The sequence below is a fragment of the Leucopleurus acutus genome (assembly GCF_964270905.1).
Source record: "Leucopleurus acutus genome assembly, chromosome: 19".
NCBI lineage: Eukaryota > Metazoa > Chordata > Mammalia > Artiodactyla > Delphinidae > Leucopleurus > Leucopleurus acutus.
The window spans coordinates 14,714,224-14,731,195 of record NC_139161.1 but is presented as its reverse complement, the minus strand read 5'-3'; the positions used below and the strand labels follow the sequence as shown (position 1 = coordinate 14,731,195).

Below are 16,972 nucleotides of genomic sequence, written 5' to 3'. Positions count from 1 at the left end.
TACTCATTTGTTCATTTATTCATTCAAGAAATAATTGCCAGAATCATGGGAAGCAAAACACACAGTTCCCGTCCCTATGGCCCTTGTCCACCTGTGGGAAGTCAGACCTTACGTGTCATGATGTGATTCATCTATAATTACAGGCTGCGACCAGAAGGTGTGTGGTGCTGGGAGCACGTATAGCAGAAGGATGTGACCTGATTTCGGGGCCAGAGAAGCCATAGGCTGTGACCCAGAGCTTGAAGGGGACTTACTCAAAGGGGATATAGGGAGGAGAGCTCCAGGCAGGAGAGCTGCCCATGCGGAGGCCTCATGGTAGAGGGAGTGTGGTGTGTTTGAGAACCAGAAGGAAGCCCTGAGGGCTGGAGAGCTGAGAACAAGGGAAAGGAGGATGGGCTGAGGCTGGGGAGGGAGACTGAGCCTTGGGGTCCTTACGTTGAAAGCAGTGAAAATACACCTTAGGATTTTTAAGTGAAGAGGAGTGGGTGGCATATTCGGATTTGTATTTTGAAAAGATTGCTCCAACTGCATACAGTGTGGAGAGCCAATCACAGGGGGCAAGCATGGGTCCAAGGGAGAACCGTATTAGTTAATGCAGTGGTCCAGGTGAAAGAAGACAGAAGCGTGGATTAGGCTAGTGAGGGTAGTGGAGAGAGGAAGGAACAGGTGGATTTGAGGCATTTAGAAGGTAAAGCCAACAGGACATGGCATCGTGGTCTAGGGACATGGGGGGGGGCGGTCCCTGAGATCCTTTTAGGATCTGGAAGGTCAAAGCTATTTTCATAATAATACTAAGACATGATTTGGCTCTCACATATATATAGTGGAATTTTCCAGAGGTTACCTGCCTGAGGTAATGTCATTGCTCTATGGCTAATGGAACGTGTACTTGTGTATTATTGTGTTTTAAATTTTTTTGACCCTTATTTCTTTTTTTTTTTTTTTAATTTTTTTTTTTTTTTTTTTTTTTTTTTTTGCGGTACACGGGTCTCTCACTGTTGTGGTCTCTCCCATTGCGGAGCACAGACTCCGGACGCGCAGGCTCAGCGGCCATGGCTCACGGGCGCGGCCGAGCCGCTGCATGTGGGATCTTCCCAGACCAGGACATGAACCCGTGTCCCCTGCGTCGGCAGGCAGACTCTCAACCACCGCGCCACCAGGGAAGCCCTGACCCTTATTTCTGATACAGTAAATATCAATTGATATAACCTCTATAAATAAAAGCTCTTTGGTGTCCCAAATTTTAGAAGTGGAAAAGGGTTCTAAGTTCAAAAGGTTTACGAACCACTGTGGTATTGGATTGGATTTTCAGGTGTTGAGAGAACAGGACGTAAATTACTGGTTTGTGGATTTGGGTAATTGGCAGTGCCTTTCACCAAGACAGAGACTAGAAGAGAGCCTGGTTTCAGGCACTGTGAAGGGCAGACCTTAAGTTTTAGACAGGTTGAATTGGTATAATTATGGATATTTTGGTATGATTATCAATTCACCAATAAACATATTTGTGTTTTTTTTTTTTTTTTTTTAAAAAGAGAGACAGCCAAGAGGTGATAGCAGATGGGCAGCTAACTATACAGATCTCTAGCTCAGAGGGGAGAAAACCAGAGGTAGAAACAATTGGAAATTGTCAAGTCGAAGCCAGGGGCCCAGATAAGAGTTTCTAAACAGACTACAAAATGAGAAGAGAAGAGGGCCTAGGACTGAGCCTTAGAAACCCAGACAGTGGCCAATTAGAGGAGGATGAGCCTGCAAAGGACGCAGGAAAGGAGTGACCAGAGAAGTAGGAGGGAAAGTAAGAGAAGGTGGGAAGAAGACGTTACATGGTACCAGCCAGGTTGGAAAGGACAGACCAAGAGTAAGAGACACAAACTTGTCATTTTCATCCACAAATGTCTGAGTGCTTGCTGTGCTGGTACAGGGTAAGGCCTTCTGGAATAGAAGGAAACAGAAAGAGAGAAGTCAAGGTTTAAGCATGAGGGACTAGGAGAAGCCCTAGCTATACAAATGGGGTTAAATGAGAAGCCTTAGTGATCCAACTCCCCACCTACAGGAGGGGCTTCTCTGCCCTCCTCCTCCACCAGCATTAATGTACTTGTGCTACCAGTGCATATGAGTGAAAGACTAAACATGCAGGTCATTCAGCTCCCACTGCAACATTTTCAGTAATGAGGAAGTGCAAGGAAGCCCAACCCAATTTTAGACAGCTCTCTTTATTCGACGTTCATCCTTATTTTGAAGCGAAATTCTGCCTTCTCTCACTTTACGCATTGACTCTAGTACTGCTCTCTTGAGCAACACAGATAACATCTTTCATATGACAGTTTTTCAGATATTTGAAACCAGCTATCCTGTTCACCTTTTGTTTTTTCCATCATAATATACATACCTTGAATTCCAGGTTTTTTTCAAGCCAGTTAGTCTGCTAAAAATAAAATAAAATAAATAATAAATAAATAAATAAAATTTAAAAAACTACTAGGGAATGTGTTAACCCAAAAGAGAGACCCCTGTGGGAAGATCTGCAGACAAGGCAAATGGAATTTCCCTACGCGAATTTACCCTTCCTTGTGTCTTTGCCTGTAGAAATTCTGTCACCTTTGAAGCTGAGCTCAAGCACTGTTTCTTCCACAATGCAGTGGGCGGTGCCCTTAAGCCATCGACTAAAGGACTTGTCCCTGCCACATCTGACTCCCATTTGGTCTAGTGTATCTTAAGTCCTTCGCCTCTGTTCTTATTCCATCTCGCTCCTCGTCCTGCCACTGTGTCCCACAGCGGGGCAAGCCAGATTACCCCACTAAGGAATGGGTACCTGATGAGTAGAGGCAATCAGTTCTTTCAAGGGGTTTGGCCATAAAAGAAAAAAAGAGGTGGGCTAGTGGCTTAAGGGAGTGGCAGAAATAAGGTCAGGATATTTTTTAGGCTAGAGATCTGAGCATGTTTATGAAGGGAGGCACAAAGACAGCTGAAAAGGAGATTGAAGGTGGTGAAGAGGGGACCATAGGGGAGCTGACTCCTGCTGGGGGTGAACTGGGGAGTCCAGGCAGAGGGCTTATAGTGCCTTGGTAAGGAGGAGGGCAGCCCTCTTCCTCTGAGAACAGAGGAGGAAAAACTCAGGCAGAGGGAAAAGGAATGTTGAAAGGATGAGATGACTTACAGTGACACCCGGGCAGTAACAAGTTAGAGAGCTATACACAGTGCACACCTCCAGTCCTGGTAAGATATGCAAGAGTGGAAACCAGGACTGCAGAGGTAGTGACCACATACATGGAAACAAAAAGGTCAGCTGCCTTCACTGCACAGGATTTTTTTCTCCTTCTTGCTAAAAATTCTTCTGTGATACTAGATGAGACCAGAAACTGTTTAGTGGTGGTCACAACTTCAAAATAAAATGGGAGTTTTGAAAGTTGAAACACAGGATGTTCTCAAGGTCTTACGAGATGAAAATATTGCGGAGCTCTGCTCTGCACAACCTGGTCCAGTGCGAGGATATTGAAGAAGAAAAAAAGATTTGATTCTTCCCCTCATCAGCTCCCTAAGAGAGAACAAGGTTTAGAGAAAATAGTCGATGGCCAAAAAAAGCTTTCTCTTTGTACTTGCAATGACCTGCACATTAACACTGACCCAAAGCCCTAGAACTAACTCCCTGTGGAGGCAACTTCCTGACTGCATCAGCTTCCTGACAGGAGTCTCCTATGAGAAGGGCTAGAGTCTGAGAACCTAGCTTTCAGCTTTGAGTCAGAAGACAGAGCAAAAGAATCAACCGTATCATAGGGTAAGGGTTTTGCTGCCCCAGATCAAGGAGGTAAGCAGAGAGCCAGCAAGCGCTAGAGGAATGCAGACAGCTGGCAGCTGAAATCCTTGTTCAGAAGAGAGCACTTCTGAGCACAGGATTACTACTCTGTTCTTTTACTTCAGCTGGTGCTGAGAGGGGGCCCCTTGGTATAAGTGCCCTGATGAGACTAGAGCAAGATCAGGCTGGAATGCCAGGGAAGGGTGGCCCAGAGAAGCTGCCTGCCTTCTGAGACCTAGGATGAGCTGTGTCTTGCATAGCACTGTGTTTGTGCTGTCTGGCTCACTGTTGTCCCTGCTGGTAAATACGCGAGGATCAGTGAGTCTTACAGTTCAGTATCCTGTCCTATTCAGGTCCCTGTCTAACTCGTTCTCAGATGCTGTTGTGTGTCTCATTAGCCCCTAATTTCTGAAATGAAGATAAAAACAAAACTGAAAATGCTCTGGAGCAGTTCTGCCAACTCCTGGTTTTTCCATTCGCTTCCTCTGATAGCCATTGGTTTGGGGAGACTTCCCTTTCCTGCCCCAAGCTGTGGGCCTGTGCACAATAGCCCCTGGCCCATTGCCCATCAGATAACAAGGCTGGCTCTCGGCAGGCAGCAATGTGTATTGGAAAAAGTGAAAGTCTCTGGCTGGAAATAAAAGCTCAGAAAACCTTTGCTGTTTTCCCCCAGCCCCTCCTGGGTCTGTAGTGCTGGCCTCATGTGAGCTAGTCCCATCCCACCTGCAAAACCAGGGGAGAGTTCAGTGGCAGCAGTGAAGGAGAGAATGGGTGTTGAGGGGCCAGGGATCTTTTGTGCCGGGGAGGTCTCACCCTAGATGCTCTGATGCTCAGATCGAGGGTAGTTCAGCCTACCTGGGGGTAGTTTGGACTAGTGTGTGGGATTTCATCAATATGTAAGAGTTTTTCTTTCTCTCTCATCAGTTCCTCACAAGAGACATTTTTTGTTTGTTGTAGGTCAAATATGTAATACCTTTTCGCTCCAGAATGTATTGGTCAGGGTTCAGTTGCACAGAACAGAATCCACTCTGACTAGTTTCAGGAAGAAGGCATTTGGTGCACATTCTGGCTTGTAAAATCATGAAGAGTGAGAAACAGACTCTAAGTCTAAAGACACACTGCAGAGCTCCTCTTCCCTCTGTAATGAGGAAGCCACCGGATCCAGAAGCACAGGGCCCCTGTGCTCTGTCCACACACCACTTACACAGGGATACCTGCACCTGTGTCTTGAGATCAGGTGTGGGGTCTCTGCTGGTGCTGCAGCAGAAAAACCAAGGCTTCTAGGACTGTGCCCAGGAACAGCAGGAAGCCATCCAGATCTCACACAAGTGCATCTAACTGGCTGAACCTAAAGGAGGTCTTAGAATAGCTTTTAGCTGATGAACTTCTGAAGTGCTGGAAGGCACACTAGAAGGGTAGAATGGCTCTTGAGTCTATCTAACCCATTATATCTGCTACACAGAGTGAAGGGAACGAATGGAATTCTATTGAGTTCCTACCACGTATATGTGTACCTGTGCTACCACATTTCATTTATAATTTCCAAAAACGGTTATGAGGTAGATAGTTGTTTCCTTTTTGAAATGAGGAAATTTAGGTGAGAGTTTAAATCATTCAGCTAATAAGTGACAAAGCCTGATTTGAACCTCTGTTTATCTAATTTTCAAGCCTAGGCTTTTCTCACTATACCTTGCTCACCTTTTTAGGTCGCTTCTGCTGCTGACAAATGTTGCCAACATAGGGATTGGATTTCCATAGAACGTGTGGGCTACTGGAATGTTTTCCAAAGCCGGAAGTGGGAAGTAGGCACTGGGCTAATGTTTGTAAGCCATGTGTTAAAAAAGCGCTCTGTGCTTTAGGGCACGCTAGGGCTTAAGAAAACTATCTTTTTCTTCATGGTTACACTGGCATTTTGTGCTACAGTGGCAAGGGAAATGGCCGGCTGCATGGGTCTTTGACATCTGGCCCTCTGAAAAACGGAGTAGCTTTCTTGTTCGATTTCCCCTTACCTCCATCTTGTCATTGCCTTCGAGCCCTCTGTTGGCCAGATGGCATCTTGCATCCAACTCACAAGTGATCACTGACAGAACAACTCTGAATCTGAGCTGCATGAGACATGGCACTGTGTTTCCCTCGTGCTATCAAGAAATCCCCATATTTGCCTCCCTCCTATTCCTTGCAGAAAGGCTGTCACATTTCCCCATGGGTGGGATCCCCCCCTCCTCTGTTTGGATTGCTTATGGGGAATGTATGAGTAGCATGGCTGCCCCTTTTGGAAATAAACTGTGGTCTCAAAATTGCCTTGGCTGAAATATACTGGGAGTCACAAGGCCTGTTTTCTAGATGCAGCACCACCCTTAAGATACTACATGACTTTGGGCCTTGGCTTCCCCTTCTGCACACTGTGGATGATAATAATGCACCTCCGCTGTAGGTGTGTTGTGAGAATTAAAGACAAGGTAACAGTATAAAAAAGAAAAGAAGGGCTTCCCTGGCGGTCCAGTGGTTAAGACTCTGTGCTTCCACTGCCGGGGCGAGGGTTCGATCCCTGGTCAGGGAACTAAGATCCCGCATATTGTGCAGGTGGCCGGGGGTGGGGGGGGGGGCAGAGAAACAAAAGAAAACTTGCCTTGGCTGATTTCGTTGCTTTGTTAGTTCATGGCATAGCATCTCTAAGTGTATACTCTGAGCAGCATCAGTTTCTGCCAGGGCTTAGAAAACTTGGACAAACAGACTCTTTCCTCCATGGACTGTCTGAGATCATTTGAAAGGCATGGTTCAGGTACCTCCTTATCTCAGAATTGGTAGCCTCTACCCTGTGAGTGAGATGTTGCAAGTGGAAATCCAGCATAATTCTGTGCCTGTTTTTAGAGCAGTTTGGTTTCTGGCCTCTGCCCTGGAGTCACGTGGGGAAGCCAGACTACCAAGAGCCTCAGGTTAGCCTTCCCACCCAAGATCGTGTCAGTGGTTCTTGGAGAGAGTATGGGTTGATGCCTCCAACAAGAGATTGGAGCACCAAGTGCTCTCGGTGGCGAATTCATTAAAATAGCGTCTCTACAAACCGCGTGATCCTTGTATTCTGACCGAGTGACTTCGTGAAGAAGAATGAAGGAGTCAGTTTCTTGAAGGACATTGAAAATAATAGTTTAAAACTCCTTAAAGACTATCTTTCAAAGAGCAACCCTACCCACCATTCTTTAACTTTTCTCTTAAGTATTTTTCTTCCTTCTTGAGGTCCTTGGATTGGGGGAGGAGCTGCCTGGCTCAGGAAGTTTCCTTCAACCTCAGCACTTTGTTAGGCCCTCCCTCTCCTCCAGGATGTTCAAAGAGCCAAACCAGCTCTCTACCACCAAGCAGATGCTTTGTCTGAGCTGGCCCTAAGTCTGCTCCTCTCAGGCTGCAGGTCCTGGCTCTGCAGTCAAAGGTCGTGTTTCTGTGCTCTAGGCTCCCAGAACCCCGGCCGAAGCTCGCCTCCCCCTGGCTACGTGCCTGAGCGGCAGCAGCGGATTGCCCGACAGGGGTCCTACACCAGCATCAACAGCGAGGGGGAGTTCATCCCAGAGACCAGCGAGCAGTGCGTGAGTATAGTCTGGGGATGGGGGTTTTGGGGCTGGGGTGTGTCTTGGGACGTGTCAGACCACGCTTAGCAGGGGGAGTTCTCAGTGGGCATGGTGTGTAGGTGAGGGACTTGAGTCCTATCCAGTAGCTTTTTTGTAAGCCAGGCCTGCCAAAATATGAATTTTTCCTTTCTAGGGGCCAAATATCCATTTCTACCAAAGACAGAATCTAAGCTGCCTAGCCTCCTTGGTGCTGCATGTGCATTTGACAGATTCTTCCTCTTCCGTGGTCCTCTCACTGGTCTCCCTGCAGAACACCACTCCGCTGTTTGTATACTTCCTTACAACGACCTGTCATTTCAGCAGAGTTTTAACATGTGACCAGTCCTAAACAGATTTTGTTTTGCATTTCAACCAGATTTTAGTTTTGCTATTTCTTAATGAAAGGTAACGAGTATACCAGTCCAAAGTAGGACTGTCTCCTTTGGGTGGACTTTTATGATAGTAGACAGCTGTATTAGTTATCTATTGCTAAGTAAAACAACCACAAACTTAGCAGCTTAAAACAGCAGACATTTATTATTTTACAGTTTCCTTGGGCCCAGAATCCAGGCATGACTTAGCTGGGTTCTCCACTCAGGGTCACACAAGGCTTCACTCAAGTGTCAGCCAGGCTGCATTTCTTTCTGAAGCCTGTGGTTCCCTTCCAGGTTCACATGGTGGTTGGCAGAATTCAGTTTCTTGTGGTCGTAGCACTGTGGTCCCTGTTTTCTTGCTGGCTGTCGGCCAGGGGCCACTCTGAGCTCCTAGGAGCCACTTGCAGTTCCTTGCCATGTGGCCCTCTCAAAATATGGTAGCTTCTTCAAGGCCAGCAGAAGAATCTCTTGCTCTGGTCTGCAAAGATGAAGTCTCAGGCTTCCCTGGTGGCGCAGTGCTTAAGAATCCGCCTGCCAATGCCTGGGACTTAGGTTTGAGCCCTGGCCCGGGAAGATCCCACATGCCACGGAGCAACTAAGCCCGTGAGCCACAGCGACTGAGCCTGCGCTCTAGAGGCCGGGAGCCACAACTACTGAGCCCATGTGCCACAACTACTGAAGCCCACACGCCTAGAGCCTGTGCTCCACAGCAAGAGAAGCCACCGCAGTGAGAAGCCCGCACACTGCAACAAAAGGGTAGCTAGCCCCCGCTCACTGCAACTAGAGAAAGCCCGCACGCGGCAACGAAAATCCATCCTCTCTGCCATAGTCTATTGACTAGAAGCAAATTACAAGTTCTACCTATACTCAAGGGGCGGGGGTTATATGCAAGGCTTTGACTTACTGGGGTGGGGTGGAGTGAGGACATCCTAGGGTGCGTCTACCACAATGGCTTACCCATTTTAATGGCTAGCTTTTTTAACTTGTGGCCCACTTGATGAAAATGGCACTTTGGCTTAGTGAATTCAGCAAGAGTGAGATCTCTGGCTTCATTCTGAAGTTTTTTCAATGAGCTTGCTTTGATTGCAAGAAAAAGATCTGTCTTATAAACTTTTGGGATTTGATCTTGAGAGGGGAAATTTCTTAAGGGTAAAAGCATCCAGTAGAAGGCCAGCACCATCACATGGGGGATTTTACCAAAAAAACCTGATTCTTGTAACTTCTTTTTCCTAAAACTGATTCTTACAACTTTTCTTCCCCTCAATAGCTAATCTCTGTGTAGCATTGTTCAAACTATATAGGCTATGAGAAGCATTTTTAAACTGCCTCTTCTCTCTTCTACCGTCCTGCCTTCCAGGTAAATTTATGTTTAGAACAGTGACCTAGAGTGCTTTTAGCTGCAGAGTCCCTTCTTGGATATCTTACTGACCATCCTTTCCATTCTCTCTAACCAGAGTGCTTCCAGACATCAGCTGTACTAGGGGTGACTTTGCTAATGAATTTGATTGCCTTTGCTTTCTATCCCTCCCCATGGTCCTATATCCTGGTCCTTTTACTTCTTTACCTGCCTGGCCCTGGAAAGCATGGGAGTATTAGACTTGTAGTGAGGATAGACTTTTAGAAAGAGGCCAAGGAAGCAGGAGAATGCCTAGGTCCTTCCCCAGTGCCCGCCTCTTTAGCTAAAGAGAATTGCTGCTGCTAATGGGCCATTCAAGATAAATCCACTTAACAGAGACCAAAACAGCATAGTATATAGTGAAAGAGTATCCAACTGGGACTTTCTTGAAAAATGAAACTAAGATAACTTTATTTTGTTTTTTCTTTAATCAGATTTGAGTAATAGTTGCATCTATTTGCTAATTTTTAGAATGAACAAAGCATGATTCAGGCTAATTTTTTTTGGCTTAATTTTTCTAACAAAAATTTTACTAGCACAACATAACTTCCTTCACTTCCTCTTTGACTTCTGCAGCACTGTCCTAAAGAGGCTCCTTTTTTTTTTTTTTACAGAAGCCTTCACGGGGTTCCGTGTATTTTCCACAGGCCTTTCTTGGACCTTTGGTATTCTTCCTCCTTCGTCACACCTGTCATGTTGTTATACTTGCTCATTCTCTCTTCTGTTATCTGATCTAACTTTGCCAAATATGCACTTTATGGTTTGGGAGCAATTCTTTCCCATGTTGGTTTTATCCTCTTGGGGAAATCCTATATCCTTATCAAGATTTTGGGGATTTTACTTTTCAATTAATTTGCCTTGATTGGCAGTTTAAAAAAAAATCATATATGACAATATATGAGTGACAGTATGGGTGAGGTGGACTCCAGCATTAAATGGGAAGAGATAATTTGAGATGGAAACCAATTTTATGAAAGTTGTTCATGAATTTTCATGGTTCTGATACTCTGCTTCCCTATGTAATGTTTAACTTTGGATCTCAGATAATAAATTCTCTGGTAGTGAATACCCCCCATAGGCAAAATGAAGGGGAGATTAGTTGGAGAAAAAGCTAATCTGAAGGCTTTTTGTTACTGCATTTGACCAAGGGCCAGAGAAACATTTTAACTTACATAGATACTTACTGGCTCTGCAGGAGAACGAGGAACTGGGAAATTTTTGTTCTGTGTCAGCTGTGTACTAACTAGTTTCATGACTTCAGACAATTCTCCTAACCTTTCTAGACCTGCAGTGGCTTGTCTGTGAAATGAGGGCAATAAAATTATGAATTTTAAATTATAAATTGTGGAGTGTAAACAGAAGCATTAGGGTCCCACCCAAATGCACTGGAAGCCTCTGCAGGGTAGGACCATCTCCAGCACCAGGCTCCAGCATTCACAAGCCAAGAAAATGTCAACAAGAGAAGCAGCGTCTCTGCTTTGCTCTCCTGGCAGAGCTCCTTGGGATGCCAGCCAGGCATTTTTCTCACTCCTGGAAACTTGCCTTTCAGACTGCGGGGGAGAATGGTACCTTCCTAACCATTCTTCCCACTGCCCTGGCGGAGAAAGGGCACTTTCATATTTTGGAAAAGAAAAAGGACCATTTGCTGGCCTTGGCTGGGTCACCTGGCTGGGATTGGGGCTGGGGTTTTATTGTATGACTTGCCTTGCAGATGCTGGATCCCCTGAGCAGTGCTGAAAATTCCTTGTCAGGAAGCTGCCAATCCTTGGACAGGTCCGCAGACAGGTATGAGACTGTGGCTGGTTCGGGGGTTAGTGCATAGGCATTTTTGGAACTGATGAGCTGAGGAAATGGAGTCAGCTAGTGTGTGTGTCCCTGAACTGCACATTGGTCTGCAGGCCCATGGTTAAAACGTCATGCTTCTGGGAAAGAAACCTTTCGCTAGCATTCCTAGCCCTCTCCTTAATTTTCCAAACAGGGAGAATGTTATGTTTGTATAATTATATGAATGTAGTAGGTTATAATAGCAGCTCACATGTGTTAAATGCTTGCTCTGTTGTTCCAAGCACTTTACATGTTTTGACTTCCCACATAACACATGCTGCCCTTGTACCCTTAGCCTCATTGCTGAGATCTGGACAACCTTCAACCTTCATTGCTTGGGGGACAAAACTGAATTATCACCTTTGGGTTTACTTTCGTTTTTTTTTTTCTCCAAGTCTTTCTGGTGGAGTAAGAAACTGGGATATAAAAACCAGAAAACAAGATATTCAGACTGCCTAGCTTACCACACTGCATGCTTGGTGTGTAATCTTGTTCTTACACTTTGGGAGGCAACAAGCGTCATCCTTCACACACCACGTGGTTCTGTGGAGCTGATTTGCCCGTCAGCGGGGGTGTTTGGAGGTGGCTTTGGCACCTATCATTGGCCACCTATCATTGGTGGCTTTGGCATATCTATCATTGATGTAGCCAGTCTCTCTCCTTGACCTTATTATGCCCAAGAGCACATTTTGACCACATCCAGCTGGGCTTAGGACTGTGGTCAGAGGCTAAGGAACAGTTCTGGGGATTTTCTTTTCTTTTTGTAACTGATTAATTGCTCACATGGGTAATCACCTTGTGACCATGGCTGGATCTGTACCGTGTCTCTCCTAACAGACCTGTGAGCTGCTGAGCGTGGTCTCCCCTCTAGGTATCATAGAACAGTCACAGTTGCTTATTGGCATCCAATCTGCAGCCTTATTTTAGGCTTGCTTTCCAACCAAAAGAGTAAGAAGGCAGGGCTTCCCTGGTGGCGCAGTGGTTGAGAGTCTGCCTGCTGATGCAGGGGACACGAGTTCGTGCCCCGGTCCAGGAAGATTCCACATGCCGCGGAGCGGCTGGGCCCGTGAGCCATGGCCGCTGAGCCTGCGCGTCCGGAGCCTGTGCTCCACAACGGGAGAGGCCACAACAGTGAGAGGCCCGCGTACAGCAAAAAAAAAAAAAAAAAAAGAGTAAGAAGGCACAGGTGAAAGTGCCAGAGTTGCTGCTGCAAACTGAGAGCTCTGCCAGGACAGGAACTGACTCTGGCTTTGAACTCTCTTCTAAGCCTTGTGGCCACGCTGGTGGGGGAGGGGAGCTGTGGGACAGGACCACAGAAGGTCTAGCAGTTGGGAAGTAGGGGACAGCCCCTGCATCACCGCCTTGAGAGTTTCTTCTGACCTATGACCTTTTCCAAAGGCACTCTCACATGAGGGAAAGAACCGTTCAGGTGGATGCTGGGAAAGATAACTCACTTGATTCTTGAATTCTTCCTCTGTCCCTCCAATGCTTTGTTTTCTTCTCCTTGGGAGTCAGACTCAGTGACCTGGACTTTACTTCTTTGAGGGCCAGCGTAACCTAAGGTCAGAGCTTTCATCTTCCCTTCATGGGATCTGGAGCCATATAGACCCAGCTCCACCAAATATTAGTTGAATAGTTTTGGACAAGCCCTTTAACCTCTCTATTCCTGTTTTCCACGTCTCTAAAATGGGACGGTGGTGATTACTCTGAAAGGAAGATGCTGTTGCTATCTTTATTACTGCGCTGGGCAAGGGGCTTTGTGCAGCTCTTCCCCTGTCACCAAGGTGGGAGGGAAGGGTAAGATAAAGCACTGTGCAGCCAGGGTGGAGGTCGGTAGCACTGGAGGGCTTCATTATTCAGGGTCCCGTCAGATGTGGGCCTCAGACTAGTGAAGAGAAAGTAGTAGGCTGAGAAAAGGGCTGTTTCTCTCCAACTCTGCTTCCTACCATGCAATGACATGTGTGGGAAGGAGCTAGGAGAAGCAGTCTGTGTGAGTATCCTCTCTTCTGCCCTGTTGAGCTGCTTTGGAGGTACCCTGAAGTCTACTTTATGATTCATTTTGTTTTTCTAGCCCATCCTTCCGGAAATCGCGAATGTCCCGAGCCCAGAGCTTCCCAGACAACAGACAGGAATTCTCGGGTGAGTTCTCCAGAGCCTGGGTGAGCACTGCGGGGTGTCCGGGTGGGGCTGCAGGCAGTCTGCTTTTGATGGCTGAGTTGGGAAGAGAAGCCAGGGCTGTATTTTAATTCTCCTCGGGCTTGCTGCTCTGAGGCCTCAGGTGACCTAGAGGCTTAAATGGATCACTAACATTGGCCTGTCGAGAAGCCAGTGATTCCTCTCTCCTACTCAGATCGGGAAACTCAGCTCTATGACAAAGGGGTCAAAGGTGGAACCTACCCCCGGCGCTACCACGTGTCCGTGCACCACAAGGACTACAATGACGGTGAGTGTGCCTCCACCCTGCCCCCTGCTGGCCACCTCAAAAGGGATGTGGTTAAAGCCACTGGAGCGGGTGGCCCAGGTACTCCAGGCCCCATGTTCCCTTTATTCCTGAGGAACTGTGCCCAGGCTTGAGGCAGTAGAGTCAGGGTTAAAAAAGGGTGGGGGGAGGCTGGTATTTGTAGACTGATGCTGCCTCTGGGAACTCTGTCCTTTGTCTGAGTGCACAGCATGCTCCAGGGCGCCAGCTCTCCAACGCCCCCTTCTGCCTCATGCAGCAAACGGAATGGAGCTTCCTCAGAGGTTTAGGGTTAGAATGCCAAGGAAAATAGATCAGCCGTGGATTGGCCCTGCGAGTGACGTAGGACATAGGGGCCAGCCCTATGCTTTCGCTTTGGCTAGGTTTCCCTAAACCATCTGGCTGCTTGCTAATTCCTGCTTTTGTCCTGATTCTCAGGATGCTTGAGACATTAGCCATTCTGGCACGAGTCAGGTGGGAGGGCAGATGGGTTCTGGAGAGCTCACCCGACTGGAGCTGCTGTTATGGCCCGGTTTGCACATTCAGCCTGTGGCCAGGGGTCTGACTTGCTCTATTCTGGCCCTGCAACCCTTCAGGCAGAAGAACATTTCCCCGAATACGGCGTCATCAAGGCAACCTGTTCACCCTGGTGCCCTCCAGCCGCTCCCTGAGCACAAATGGCGAGAACATGGGCCTGGCGGTGCAGTACCTGGACCCCCGAGGGCGCCTGCGGAGTGCGGACAGTGAGAACGCCCTCTCTGTGCAGGAGAGGAACGTGCCAACCAAGTGTGAGGAGTGGGCCCTGGCCAGGTGGAGGCTGCCCAGGGGATGCTCAGACCAGCTGCAGGGCGGGAGGCCAGCGGGTCCACTGGGGCTGTTTGGCTCAGCAGTTGGCAGCTCTGGCCCATCCGCACCCAGTGGAAGAGCCCGAGGGTGGGCAGCAGATCCCCTGGACCTTAGTCCTCACTCCACTGTTGTGTGACAAGCACTTCTCCCTGGCCTTTAGTTTCTCCATGTTTAAACTGAAGAGCAGTCTCCTTAATCCCTGACATAATGAGATATTTGGGGGCCTTGGAAGTATGAAGGTATTTAATCAATTCAGATGAACATTTAACCACTATTTTAGCCAATCCTCTGCTTCTCAGGCCTTGGGCCTTAAGGTCTGATTGACCAGGGCACTGAGCCTGTTCCAGATGGGCGTGGAGATGCTATGCTGAGAGATGTGATGATGCCGGGTGAGGGGGCAGCTCGGGCCTCTGTAGGATGAGGCAGGATATCGGTAACTAAGTGCACGAACTCTAATGCTCTTTCCTTCTGTTCTCCTGTAGCTCCCAGTGCCCCCATCAATTGGCGCCGGGGGAAGCTCCTGGGCCAGGGTGCCTTTGGCAGGGTCTATCTGTGCTATGATGTGGACACAGGACGAGAACTTGCTTCCAAGCAGGTCCAGTTTGACCCAGACAGTCCTGAGACAAGCAAGGTATTGCTTTCCCCATGGTCTGACTTCCAGTTCCTCCCTCTCAAGAAAATACCTGTCTCGTTGCACAAATTGCTCGAGATGCTACAGGTTGCTTCTCCCATCATTCTTCCTCCCAGGCTCCCTTGCTGTTGACCCTGGCCCAGGGGAGAGATTGGGTATGAGGAACTGAGTTGGTGCCAAAGTACCAAGCAACCCAAACTGGGAGGTGATGGCCAGTGCTACAAAGAGCAGTACCTGCCCCACCCTCACCAAACAGATGCCTCTGTCTCCCAGCTCTCAGACCAGGAAGGAGCCTGTCTTTGGAGCTTAGCTTTGGATGTGACCTTCATTCCAGTTTGAGTGGATAAATACAGCAGTTATCTAAACTGCTTAGTTGCCCCCACAAACCCGTCTCCCACCCCACTGTCTGCTGTCTTCCAGCATGGGAGTGCCACCATCCCAAGGCTTAGCCGGCATTGTGGACAAGGGCCAAACAGTTGAGAGAGTCCCTCCTTTTCTCCAGCTGAAGTTCCCAAGGCAGACAGACTCCTCTGAGGCCACTGACTAGGGCAAGCTGAGCTGATCCTAGGCAGGTAGAACCAGGGCCCTGAAAGCCTAGGTGACCACTGGGCCTCTCCCCTAGGAGGTGAGTGCACTGGAGTGTGAGATCCAGTTGCTGAAGAACTTGCAGCACGAGCGCATAGTGCAGTACTATGGCTGCCTGCGGGACCGTGCCGAGAAGACTCTGACCATCTTCATGGAGTACATGCCGGGGGTATGTGCCCCTGATGCATGTGGGACACGCAAGAGAGGACCTCTCCTGGGGCTGTGGGCTGTGGAGGAGGGGTCCCTTTGACATGGGTCTGATTACCTGAGACTCCAGAGGCTCAGGGGGGAAGGTGAGGCAGTGGCAGGACTTAGAGTCAGCAGGCCCTGCGTCTGGCTGCAGTGATGGTGTGGGATGAGAAATGTCCCAGGCTACCCTAACCTGAGGCTTACAGGGCAGCTGCACTGTCCAGTAAGTAGCACCTTTACCTAGAGTAGACAGACCTCCCTTCTGGATTTGGGTCATCTGTTGCTTAAGGAAGGGACTGTCTCAGACTTTTCTCCAAGCTGCCTGACAGCCCCTAGCAAAGTGCCTGGCACATCACAAATGGGAATCGGAAGAATCACTCCTTCGCCAAATGCCGGGGGCTGGAAGTAGCCTTGCCCCTTCCCACCACCTTCCTGCAGTGACTCCCTCTGACTCCTGTGGCTTTAGGGCTCAGTGAAAGACCAGTTGAAGGCCTACGGAGCTCTGACAGAGAGTGTGACCCGAAAATACACCCGGCAGATCCTGGAGGGCATGTCCTACCTGCACAGTAACATGATTGTTCACCGGGACATCAAGGGTGAGCAGGGGCAGGCTGTGTGGTCCCCGTGACCTAGTTACTTGGGAACTTTCGACCTGGTCATTTTGAGCTTTCTGAAAAGTGGAACCCTAATTGCTTCCTTGGGGGATTGGCATGAAGATCAGTTAAGCAATTTGGGAAAATACTGTGAAGTGCTCTGCAGATGTTGGCCATAGTGATGACGGTTTGGTGCTGTAGGGCTGAGGCTTCCCGTCACTAGCCTGTTTGTTCTGTGCAGGTCATGTCTAATTCATGGTAGCCCCCCATCCTCCCCAGCAGCCCTTTGACCTGGGAGGGAGAGACAGAGGGAGGATGGTGGAAAGTGCCCAGGGGTCCAGGGTTGCAGCCTCTGCCCTTTCATGCCTTAGGAGCCAACATCCTCCGAGACTCTGCTGGGAATGTGAAGCTGGGGGACTTTGGGGCCAGCAAGCGCCTGCAGACCATCTGCATGTCAGGCACGGGCATGCGCTCGGTCACTGGCACACCCTACTGGATGAGCCCTGAGGTGATCAGCGGTGAGGGCTACGGAAGGAAGGCAGACGTGTGGTGAGCACTGGGGACGTGCTGGGACCCCATCTAACTGTCTGGGCTGTAGCGGCTCCAACTTAGAAATGAGGCTTGGGGGCTTTGCAGCGTGGCAGGAGGGAGTGAGAACTCACCTCTGGCCAGCGAGGCCAGGTTGCA

At 48.6% G+C, this 16,972-nt stretch overlaps 1 protein-coding gene across 1 annotated transcript in view; it reads left to right on the top strand.

The window, feature by feature from the left end:
- MAP3K3 (mitogen-activated protein kinase kinase kinase 3) overlaps positions 1 to 16,972 on the top strand; it is a 60,581-nt gene that overhangs the window by 41,589 nt on the left and 2,020 nt on the right. Inside the window, exons 8-16 of the mRNA XM_082860483.1 lie at positions 7,235 to 7,368; positions 10,871 to 10,944; positions 13,055 to 13,122; positions 13,334 to 13,426; positions 14,038 to 14,229; positions 14,770 to 14,918; positions 15,541 to 15,672; positions 16,159 to 16,288; positions 16,657 to 16,834. Coding sequence (XP_082716609.1) covers positions 7,235 to 7,368; positions 10,871 to 10,944; positions 13,055 to 13,122; positions 13,334 to 13,426; positions 14,038 to 14,229; positions 14,770 to 14,918; positions 15,541 to 15,672; positions 16,159 to 16,288; positions 16,657 to 16,834 — 1,150 coding nt within the window. The remainder of the gene's footprint in view (positions 1 to 7,234; positions 7,369 to 10,870; positions 10,945 to 13,054; positions 13,123 to 13,333; positions 13,427 to 14,037; positions 14,230 to 14,769; positions 14,919 to 15,540; positions 15,673 to 16,158; positions 16,289 to 16,656; positions 16,835 to 16,972) is intronic.